This window comes from Haliaeetus leucocephalus, unplaced genomic scaffold (genome assembly GCF_000737465.1).
Source record: "Haliaeetus leucocephalus isolate CR32 unplaced genomic scaffold, Haliaeetus_leucocephalus-4.0 Scaffold251, whole genome shotgun sequence".
NCBI lineage: Eukaryota > Metazoa > Chordata > Aves > Accipitriformes > Accipitridae > Haliaeetus > Haliaeetus leucocephalus.
In genome coordinates this window covers 313,232-325,621 of record NW_010972687.1, presented here as the reverse complement: position 1 = coordinate 325,621, position 12,390 = coordinate 313,232, and the positions used below count along the sequence as shown (strand labels likewise).

The 12,390-nt window shown below is 37.8% G+C and overlaps 1 protein-coding gene across 1 annotated transcript in view; it reads left to right on the top strand.

The window, feature by feature from the left end:
• The window catches only part of PCSK5 (proprotein convertase subtilisin/kexin type 5), a 255,130-nt gene that overhangs the window by 212,971 nt on the left and 29,769 nt on the right, over positions 1-12,390 (top strand). Inside the window, exons 23-24 of the mRNA XM_010568726.1 lie at positions 699-896; positions 1,240-1,308. Coding sequence (XP_010567028.1) covers positions 699-896; positions 1,240-1,308 — 267 coding nt within the window. The remainder of the gene's footprint in view (positions 1-698; positions 897-1,239; positions 1,309-12,390) is intronic.

The following is a 12,390-nucleotide window of genomic DNA, read 5'->3' as shown; positions in this document are numbered from 1 at the left end:
TTCTTGCTCTATAGTTAAAACTTAGCACTTAGTACATTATTGTATATAATTTATACTGTAGGATAACCCATTAGAAAACTCCCCATGTTGCAGCACATGGCACATGGAGCTGCAGGTGTCTTCACAGGTTTCCTTCATTCAGAAGGACTTGAAGCAGGGACCTCCCAGTTCCCCATGCACTAGAGAATGCTACTGCTCTGATAGCAAATAGATGCACACTTGCTATTTAGATTCAAATCTAAACTATTCCAGATTCTAGCTGTGACTAGGATGAGCATTACAGTTTAATCTACTATGGACACAGACTGATCCTTTCCAAAGATGAAGTGGACAGCTTTGCTTTCCTAATGGCAATTCTACATCTGCATGTACAATACAGTACAAATACTTGTATGTTCACTGAAAGGGAACTCGGTAATGGAAATCTCTTGATTCTTATTTTATTAGATTGATGGATGTAAACAGTAATTAGTCATTAGCATGAAATCTTTAAATGCCATAAATCTCCAGGAATGTGGAAGGTTTGAGGTCCTGAAACTTTTATACATTTTAGCTCATCTGGTGTAAAACTACAAATCTAGCAGTCAGTGAACAATATTCATTCTCATCAGCTCCAGCACCAGTGATTCATAAAGCTGAATCTTATGCCCAAATGTCCTCTATGGCTAACATCTTTTTCCTATTTGTTTGCCACACAGATAGAAGAGGGATCGAACGTTTCCTGTATAATGGGGAGTGCAGAGAGAGCTGTCCTCCAGGTCACTACCATTCAGAGCATACCTGTATGGCTTGCTCTGCGCACTGTGAGGTGTGCCTGAACTCCAGCCACTGCAAAAGATGTTTCAGAGGCTACTACCTTATGCAAGACATATGTCAGAAGCATAGTTGTAGAGAAGGTAAGCATCCTTCAGCAGGAGTTAACAAATATTCTATTTAATTCGTTACAGAAATCTGGTTAAGGGTCGTGGTTCCTATTTTGTAATATACAATCACACCTGATCCTGAGGTCCTTAAACTCCAGGTCTGATTCTCTTCTAATATCAAGTTAATGTAAAATAGGAGTATTTTCCTCCAGATGAGTGGTGTTACACAAGAATAAATGAGAAAAGAAATTGCTGTTTGTCTTTCTCCTTTTTGGATTTGAATAAAGTTTGTTTCTGGGAACCTTGCTGAGTGCTTCCAAATGTTGGCCTTCCATTATCTAGAATTAACCCAAAATTGGTGATTTGCAAAACACAGGTGAAGTGGAAGATCCTGACTCTGAAGATTGCATATCATGTTCAGATGGATGCCAGAACTGCATATTGGGTAAATATTCCCTTTATGAACCTTTATCCTTATTCTTAAGGTAGGGAAAAATTATTCCTCCTCTCTCTCTTGTCACGAGCCTATGTGCAGGCTGCTGACCAATTAGTCACTGTTGCATTGTCTCACCAAGTAAATTGTATTTTTCCCAGTGTATGTATTTTTTAACACCATTTCTAAATTCTCTCTCCAGCATAAATAAGAATATTTTTGTATTAATTTAGCTATTAACCTTTGCAGTGGTTTTTTTTTCTTTCCTGCTTGAATGCCACACTTAGGCTCAGAGATATACTGACTTTCTGAAGCCATTATCAGACACAGAACATTATCACAGATGTTCAAATTTTCTAGGCCTGAAAACAGATCATTAGCCTGTGCTTTTTTTTAAGGAAATAGACATAAGGACAGACTCTAAATTTCATTCAAGAGCAAGTCACTGCAATAGCAATGCTACTGCCCTAAAAAAACACTAAAACATTGATTCATTTTTCATGCTTGATTAAAAAAAAAAGTTCCTTCTCAACATAATACGATGTTGGCAGACAGTTTGCTGTTTTCAGATAAATGCCATTTAACTTGCTGAACTTGATTGAATCTGTATCTCAATAGCTCACCTTCACAGAGGATTGAAAATGTTCAAAAGACATTGCAATTCATTGTTTCCACTGTGTTTACATTAAGAAAATTTTATTTCCTGTGGCTATATGGACAGCAGTGCAACTGATCAGTAACTCAAGACTGAGAGGCAACAGGGTGACTCATCAGAAAGGCATTCCACTTGCAAACTCTTAGACAAATTTTTTCTTGAGAAAGCACAGAGTTTAGATAAAGTAGTGCCCAACTTAGTACTGATGTGCCAAGATGCTTTGATAAGACCATCTATATTTCAGAAAGTAAGACTTTGCTAAAATCTCCTTGAAAGATTATACAAAAGAAAAAAGTAGACCTAAGCTTTACTTCTTTTGGTGCAAATCTAGAGCAAGTCACCGATCTGCAAATAGTTATCTGGAATTACTACTTGCTAAGTGCTAAACTTAGAGACTACCAGGACCTTCCATCCCCTCTCTGAATTCAGACAGATTTCCACAGAGGAGTTCACACTGGGCCCTCTGGTTTCTCCCACTTGCTCCCTGTCTTTTGGAGCCTGGTTTAATAGGCACTATCATCAGTACCAGGAGACTGAATGTTGCTATACAGAGGAGAGTGAATAGCAGGAAAGAAAACTGAAAGCAACCCATAAGAAAAAACAAACAAACAAACCAAAACAAAACAAAAACCAAAAAAAAACCCAACAGAAATTAATTCCCACCAGTAGTCACGGCTATTTCAATGTTCTTTCTGCTTTTGTGTCAACAATATGTTTCCCGGGGAAACAAGACCAACATAAATGCTCATGCATACCAAACTTATGTAAGGATTTTCATCATATACTACTTTCTTCTTTCTACTAGTCATCCAATCTAATATGTCATACCATGAAACTCCCTATGACTCTTGTGGCCAGCCGTTCTGCATGAATGCAGTCAAGCCTAATGCTTTCCTCTGTGACTACCCCTGTAGCTTTCAATATTGCTGAATGAAGAGCTGGAGGGACCAGGTTTTAATATGATTGCAATTACACTGTGGTCTTTTTTTTGTATGGCATGTTAACCAGATTCATGTCAGCTGCCTGCTTGGTTGTGGGGAGAAAAAAGAAGCAAAGGAGTTAAGCAAGAGAATCTGCTTCAATACCAATCTTTTTTTTGCTGCTATCAGATGTTACTTTCTTTCCTATGGTAATATTTTCAGTGCTCTTTACAACACTTGTGACTAAAAATTCTTTCTGTCTCTTCTGCAACTGTTTAGTGCCAATCCTTGCTTTGAATTAGGGTGAAATGCACTATGAATAGCAACTTCTCTTAAAAATAGTCATTGCAAGTAACTCAGAGGCTGATTTTGTTTGTATATGAGCTTAATAAGCCTGCATAAGGAGACTGCAAGATTGTTCATGGGCAGCTGGCATACAGAAAAAGGGGCTGCATTCATTCGCCTTTGTCTTCAGATCACTCATCTCCTAAATATTAATCATCCATAATACTCACTACATATTTACTCTCAGGTTCTTGCACTCAAAGTTCTGATTTAAAATGGGCTTTTTAGAAGCTTCAAAGATAACAGAATGGATGCAGGTAAAACAAAGACTGTATTAACTCTCACTGCTGAGTAAAGTTGGAAGTACTAAGATGCCAGAGTTTGGTAAAGGGCATATTATTAAGGCAACTCTTTGGTAGTTACGATTCATATACTATTGAGAGTCAAAGAGATTGGTTTAATGTTAGCTCTACTTGGAACAGAAGCACAGCAGTGGGCTAATAGCAAGATCCCAAGCAGCTTTTGCAAATTACCATGTGTTCCCGAAATAAAGCATGACCTGTAAACTTCAAACTTAAAATTAATCAGGTAGAGATGCTGTTCACTTGTGTTTCTGCTCTTAATATTCAGTGAGTTTTCTCATACCAATAACTTCATTCATAGATGAGTACAGTAGTAGGTTTCTCATAACTTATCAGAAAATTGATATATAGAGAGACCTCTGAAAAAAAAAATCTGAACTCCCTGTCTCTTAGAAGAAATGGATTATTTTGAAAACTGTAAAGAAATTACACTGCCATAAAAATAACTTTAAATAGTAACATTTCAAGGTGAGAAAATATGGAATGTGACACATTTAGTTTCTCATCTTTATGGTCTTTACACAGACTCTTTTTTTAAAATTAAGCAAATGCTGCATGATTTCACAGTCTCTCTTTGTCCTATCTTCCTTTCAACACCACTGAGGAATTTAATCTGAGTAAGAACTGTAGAGCAGGAGTAGGAAAAGCATTCCAATGCTATGAACATTTCTACTAGAAGTACAGCAGAAAGCCCTGGGGAATGGTCTATTTAAAAAAAAAAAAGGAGGAAACAAAATGTAGTAATCATAGCAATTGGAATCAAAATTGTATAGCTCACATACTGAAAAGTAGTTATTCATATACAAATGCAAATACATTTTGTGCATACTTATGGATCTGCAAAAGACTTAAGACCATTCTCTTGCAAAAAGTCATCAGGCACCTGCTCTTTCTGAAGTGCTTTGAGATCTTTAATGTATACTGTAAGAGATAAAAATAATTAACTAATTTGGTTTATACTGAGTGCAGCGTCACTTATAGAAGCTGTAGGAATTTAAAAAGGAGTATCAGACCACAGTGACATTGCATTGTAAACTGAGAGCAATGAAATGCAAGTGATTCTCTTACTGCCTACAAATTACAAAGTTTAATTGATTTTTTTTTCTTTTTTGTAGACACAGAACTAGTTTTAAGGAGGGTTATATGTGTTAATTAAGATAACTGAACTGCCTGTTTTCCTACTAGCCTGAATTTTTTGGCCAAAGAAATTTTTCACAGGGAACCAAAGAATAGATCAAACCGCCTCCTGCAGTCTTGGGCAATGTTGTCCTGCTTTGTGCAGGCAAGAAAATGAATTACTCTCTTTTGGCATGATGCCAGGTACCAGCAGAATAGAGCAAGTAATGGAGGCAGACTGTGTGGGAAATCTCTCTTCTTGATCAGTAGTGAACCTACAGACAGATTAAGACACAGGTATCATACTTTTATATCAGTTTGATACTTTACATCCCATGTCAGACATTTCAGAGAAGAATGTAAAATCTGCCCAGTAAGTAACACTGCAGGTTATTGGTCGCCAGGCATGAGGATACTGAGGTAGAAGATTGACAGTGTTGTAATATTTTCTGGGATCCTCAGGGAGTGAAGTAAAATCTGTCTGTTTCCCTCCAAGTTTGGACCCGGTTTTGTTTTAGGGCTCCAGTGTGGCAATATATCTTTACTGTATCTACATTGAAGGTCTAAGAGCAAAGATAGGAACTGTCAGAGAGGCTTAATCAAGGACAGATAAGTCTTTGTAGTTTAAATACAGATGATGCTTTCTTTTAAATTCAGGCGATACTTTTCTTTCTGATTCACTTCATTAATTCAGAGGCTGCTCATATTTTAAGGAGATAAAGAATCTTTAATGCTCACAGACACTATTCTGCCTGTAGACACTGTCAAGTCCTGGGATATGTAACAGGAAAATTGCCTTAGACAGCACTAATCCCAAAAGGATCTATGGCTTTGTGTACACAGTGTCAAAACAATGGCTGTGCACAGCAGGGTTCACCTCCCTACCTTCTTCTGCCCACATGCTCTTGAATGCATCTGCCTCTGCTTGCTGCCATACTAACCCAATTGACATGCTCAAGTGCATGGCATCCCTTGAGATCTGAAAGGCAGACTCTTGCACAGGCGTTGAAATCTGAAGTGAGAGCCAAAGACAAGTCAAGTCTTAAGGGCGACTTCAATATGTATGTTTAATCCTAAATTCTTACAAGCTTCAAATACATTCCTACTGCTGTGCAAGCAAATGCAAACACAAAATTGGACAGATGAAGTGTCTAAGAAATTGTGCTGAATAAATTTCAAGCCCACACTTCCAAGATTATCTTTATGATTTTGGTACCTCAGTTCTCATAACCCAATTTTGAACACTCTAGGCCTACTTTCTAGAGCAGCAATGAGCTATTATTTATCCCTCTGATGCAGATAGATCCATGGGCACTGTGGGTTTTCATTACCTCTGACCATCAGGCCATGATTAAATTTTGATGACTTGTCTTCTGGTGGGCACCAGAAAACACCATGAAGTCTACAAAATTAAATCCAGTTTCCTCTGCAAAGGTAACTTTTGAAAAAGAAAGTTCTGCTGAAGCAATGTCATTAACGAGGATGATTTTCTTTGTGCAATTGCGGCATCTACCTTCCACGTCTCAGTGTGAGTTCACTTAGTCATAGATTTAGATCACTTCAGAATACCACTAATATTTTCTCTGGACTCTTAAAACTGTAATGAGTTTCAGAAACTCTTCAGAGTCAAACTTACCTTTTTAGAAAGCAGTCAGCTATAAACTGACGCTGAGGACAAGAGAAAAAAAATAAGGTAAAACTGAAGAATTTGAGCCACTTAAAGTAATTATTCTAAGAGAATTTCAGAGTTAATACAATGCAAGAACATAACAATCCTGGGTCTCATTTATATGTCTAAAATACAACACATGGACCAAAGTGTTTTCTCGAACACTTCTAGCTCTCGCTCTCTTTCTAATAATACAATTTGCATTTGCCCTTTTGCACCTACCTAATGAACAGACACAAAATATGAATACTTATGAAGGTAGCAAGTGACAAACTTCTCTGATATCTATTGACTTGCATATGTACACTTCACAAGCAGAAACTGCCACACCATTAACCAATAATGCTAAATATGAGCACCTAGTTCACTGAGGAGCTAAATATTTGCAACACATGGAGCTCAAGTGGATCATTGATAAATTCATAGGAATCAACAGAAGGATAGGTCTTCCTCTCAGAATGGATTGTGAAAGTCAGGCATTCTCCTAATTTATTTGTCTTCTGCCAGTGTCCTCCCATGGAGCTACACATTCCTCATCCAATTCTTACTCACCTACTCACTGATTCACTTCCACTCACCTCACCCAGCTTGCGAAAGTACAGCGTGTTATGATATGAATACTTCTCACCGCTTCCCAGAGATTACTTCATCTCCATGTAGCAAAATACCATATATATCGCCTTTTGACCCACGCAGGTTTCTGCAGAGAGTAGCACAAGGTGGCTTTTCCAACCTTTGCACCAGGACTATTTTCAAAAGCTAACACTGAGAATAAAGTGCTTCTCAGTGAGGGTGCAGGGTGAAGAATGTTCAGAATAGTCATCGCACTTTTCTCTTTCAAAGCTACCTTACAGAACAGACAAACACTTGAGAAACTCCAAGGAGCAGTGTCCCTGAGAATAAGAACCTACAAAATAGGCATTTAGGCCCAAGTGTTTTTAGCAAGGTAAAGCCTGAGTAACTCTCAAAGGTCATCCAGAACCTAACTATTTGGTTTGGTCTGGGTTACAAGGTATCTGTACAAACATACAGCTATAAAGGCAGAAGTGAGACTAAATAACACGCAAATGATCCACAAGATCCATTATACACAGTGAGATGGGGGGAAAATACAGTCTGTAAGGCAGTGGGAGAGAGAGAAAAGGTATTTGGAGAAGATTTAAGGAACCTGTAAGACAGTTAAAAGGGCATCACTGTGAACAGACTCAAGCTTACAGGTACAGATTGCAATTCTGGCGGTTGTGCTCATGATTAATGAGTGAAGAGTGATCTGGTTCCCATAGCAACCTAAGAAACACAAAGGAAAACTTCATTTCTTCAAACCTTCCCTGATGATGAATAGACCTTGGCTTTCAAAATGCCAAAGAAAATTATGATAAGAATCCTTTTTTATCTCAGAGTAAATCTTCCTCAAGAGGTTAATCTTGCAGAATAGGTTTTATATTTGCAGATAAGAGGACTTGTTTCCACAGGCTTCTGGAGTGAGAATATGCAACCTGTGCAAAAACAATGCCCAGCAAGATTTGGAACTGTTTTTCTCTGATTTTCAGTACTGACATTTCAGTGTAGGCAGAACATTACATTAGAGGATGTTGCCTTTTCTAGAGTATGGGTAAAAGAAAATTTCCTTGCACACTGAAGGTACAAGATGTATGTATTAAAGAAAACATTCTGGTTTTGAAATTTTTCTTTCTCTGAGAAACAAAATTAGTTCCTGACTAAAATCCAGGCTTGGGGCAAGTCATTGGAAAAACTTAAGATATGAGAGTGAACCATGCATTCTGCAAACACAGAATACTCCAGATTTTAGTTTAGAGTTCTCTGTAGAAATAAGAGCACAGAAGAAAAATACTGGATCAGTCCAAAGGTTTGCCCAGCTCAGTAGCCACTGACCAAACAGTGAATGTACTCCTAAAATTACAAAGACAAACAAAGCATGTATTGCTACTCCTTCAACAATTTGCAGTTCAGGAGCTTCATGAATCAAAACAGTAACAAAATGTTAGCTGCTGAATCATTCTGCTGGACTTACTGAAGAACAAATACATTAAAACAAACATAATCTAAACCATCTGCAGACCAGACCCTCTTTTCAGGGAAGTTTGCTGCCTCCCTGGGGCCCAGATCAGAGATGTCACCAGAAAACTGATGAGGTTAGTACAGCTTTCAAATTATTACCTACTCTTGCTCTTTCAAGTGTGTACCAGTGATGTTTCAACAAGAAGACCAAGCTTAATCAAAAGAGATTTCAGTACCCTGGGAAGACTGCTGAAGGATTCAGGAGCACAAGTGTTTTCCTCAATCCTCCCAGTAAAGGGGACAGACACTGGAAGAAACAGGTGAGCCCAGGACATCAACACCTGGCTCCAAGACTGGTGCCTCTGCCAGAACTTTGGTTTTTTATAATCACCAAGAAATGCTGGATTCTGCACCTTTGATGGAGTAACGTTGGAAACAAGTAAAAACTAGGTGATGAATGGCTGGAGAGCAGCCCCGCAGAAAGGGATCTGGGGGTGCTGGTTGACAGCAGGCTTAGTATGAGGCAGCACTGTGCCCTGGCAGCCAGGAGGGCAAACCGCATCCTTAGTTGCCTCAAACACAGTATAAGCAGACGGTCAAAAGAGGTGATTATCCCACTGTATTTAGCATTGTTGTGGCCTCACCTCGAGTACTGCCTGCAGTTCTGTGCCCCACAATTTAAGAAGGATGTGAAGGTCCTTGAATGCGTCCAGAGGAGGGCAACAAAGCTGGTGGAAGGGCCAGAAGGCATGTCATTTGGGGAACAGCTGAAGACTCTGGGTTTGTCTAGTTTGGAGAAAAGGAGGCTGAGGGGTGACCTCATTGCTCTCTACAGCTTCCTCAGGAGGGGATGTGGAGAAGGAGGTGCTGATCTCTTCTCCCTGGGATCCAGTGATAAGACACATGGGACTGGTTCAAAGCTGCACCGGGGAGGTTCAGACTGGACATTAGGAAGCATTTCTTTACTGAGAGGGTGCTCAAACACTGGAACAGACTTCCTAGAGAGGTGGTCAATGCCCCATGCCTGTCAGGGTTTAAAAGGCATTTGGACAATGCCCTCAATAACATGCTTTAACCTTTGGGCAGTCCTGAATTTGTCAAGCAGTTGGACTAGATGATCATTGCAGGTCCCTTCTAACTGGAACTGTTTTCTTCTCTCTTCTCTTCTCTTCTCGTCAAGCAACTCTACTTCAACACGTACTTGTTTCAGTTCTTTGGGTTTATATCAGCCTAAAGCTCAAGGTCTTGATCTTTCAAATAAGCAATTGTATTATGAAACCACTTATCGACTGTAGCAGTGCAAATCTTGGATTCTCCCCGTATAGAGAAGATGTTTCCCACGTGAGTCCTTCCTGCAGAAATATGTTTTGTTAATGGAGGACCAGCAGAATCCAGCTGTTCAAATTAGTGGTAAAACCTGCACTGATGTCTGTGGTGTAAACTTAGGACCTCTGGCCCACAGTCTGCATTCTTGCTTGTAAGAGAGCACTCTTTGGGTAATGCTGTTCACTCAGAGGAACTACCTATGTAGTAAGAAATTATTCAAACATAAGGGGCCATCTCAGCATAATAAGTGTGTTCAGAAAATGCACCTCAACACACAAAGTTCAGTTTTAGTAATATGCATCCTTCATGCTTCTTGAAATCATCACACTGAGATTTTAGTGGGCAAAAACAATGGCCAGTAGAGTAAGAACAAAATATAACATAACATCCCAGTGATAGAATAAAATCTAAGACAAATAAACTGAATGCCCTTTCTTAATTGTTAGATAGTACTGCTGATGTCCTGATTTCATTTCTGTTGAAGTACTCCTACCTTTTATTTTAATAGGAGTAAGAATGAACCACTAGTTCTTTGTAGCCCTGTAAGCAATAACTTCTCTGGTTGATATCACATTTTGGAGCTTCATGTGCTGTGTAAATCTCACTACAGCACTGGTCAACTATGCCTGGTGAGAGACTAGAGCATTCTGACTCAATATTTAATTTTAAATCAGTTTTAAAAATTTTCTATTCCTTAAAGTTTCCTGATCTCATAACTTTCCCTCAGTGAAATCTGTCCCAAAATTTGACGCATTTATCAACATACATACATTTATGTATTTATCAACATTTCACCTCAGTCATACAAACAGTTGAACTATTTCAGGTAATGCATATTATAATGTTAATCTTTGGTTTCAGTTCATCTTATCTGCACTTCATTTCTACTTCTAACTACAACATATTAAAATCCTTGTTTGAACAGGAAAATATGCCTCATTCCCTTTATTTTGTCAACGAAATACGATAACAGCAATTGACATTATTCCTCTTTTAGAGTAAGGTAATTGAGATTAGAGCTGTGTGAATTTTTTAAGTTAACCAGCTTTACAGCAAGAATAAGACCTAAAACATTTTTTGGTTTTATTTGTCTCATCTTCATCCTAATTAAAGGTAGATTTAATTTAAAACAAAAACATAAAAACAAAAACTAAATAGTGGTAATTTTAGTAAAATTATATTTTTGGAACAGATTAAGTCTATTCAAAGTATTTTTTTCTTTTATGCCTTAAAAATATATATATAATTTTAATTCATTAAATATCTTGGCTAAACCGAAGTTATAGTTTTTGGCCAAAGCAAATACTGATGCCATTTTTTTCCCCCCATAAATCTAACTGACAGCAGAATCTAGTTCCTTCCTTGGTTAGAATTCACAATCTCTTCTTTGTCCCACTTCATGGCAATATGACTTATAATGTCAGAAATCAGAAGAAAGAAGATGAAGCTGATTTTCTGACAAAACACACACACACACACAGAGAAAGAAGAAAAAGGAAAGAAAGAAAAAGAAAAAAGAAAAAAGAAAAAGAAAAAGGAAAAAAAGTGAAAAACCAACAGAAAAGACACAGGCAAACAAATACCTTCTTACACAAACTGGAAGATCCAAACCAAAGGCCTTGATTCCACAACAGAAATCTTCATTTTTAAGGCTTACTGACAGCTGAGGTTTCAGTTGGGCCCATGTCTAGTCAAAAATCTTGTTATATTTGGATCATACATTTCAGTTATTTTAATTGAGATGCCATAAAAAATAAATAAAAAAGTGGTCTAAGGTGGTTAATATATATAATTACTCTTGTTGGTGATATATTACAATTTATAGTACTTTTTTTTTAGATTATGGTAAATTATTGTTCAGGGGAATGTAAAAGGCAAATAAAATCTAGCAGTAACTGTTGAAATTAAACAACTACTGCAGGCTGGCCCTTAAAGAAAAACTGCAATGTAATATAAAATCATTTTCAGTCATTGTATTTAATTCAACTGGAAAAGAAAGGTAAACCAGGCATTAAGTCACAGGCAGTGAATATCCTGAACTTCTCCTGAATGCAAAAGAAGTTGAGTGTATTCAGCACATTCTAGGCTCGCAGCTTAGCCAATAAGTAGTTCAAAAAATTTAATTTTTAAAAAAGTTCATAAACAAAACAGGAAGCTAAAATAAAAGTTACAGTCTAAATACAGATCCTGCAAAATGTACCCTTGCACTTAACTTCAACTCCTAGCTTTATTGTACACTGTAGATAAGGAAGTCAAGCATGCATACAAGTCATTGCAAGATCTGGGTCTAATTAGACGGGATACTTTGAGTAAGTGCTACTCAAAAATACAGTGGGCTAGCCATGTAAAGTTTCCAGAATTAGGATCTGTCTAAATACCATGAACATTCAAACATAGTGAAACAGTGACAAGAATTTCCAAAATGCTCTGGCGCGCATTTTTAATACAGATGAATTTATGTAATAACTGTTTCATTAAGTCTCTACAGTAAGTAATACTACCAAAAAAAAATCACTTACAGTGTTCCTCTACATATTTGAGCAAAAATACCCTTCCAGCACAACAATGCTATGCTTGTAATGCTAATGCCCATACTTCCCTCAGAGTTCCAACAGAATGCATGAATGTTTGGCGCTTGACCAATATTTAATCATTGCACGTACCTATTCTGTGTTATAATATAGCTGCACTCCAAATGTATTGTAATTGAGAAGGGGGGGGGGGGGGGGGGGGGGGGAAAGG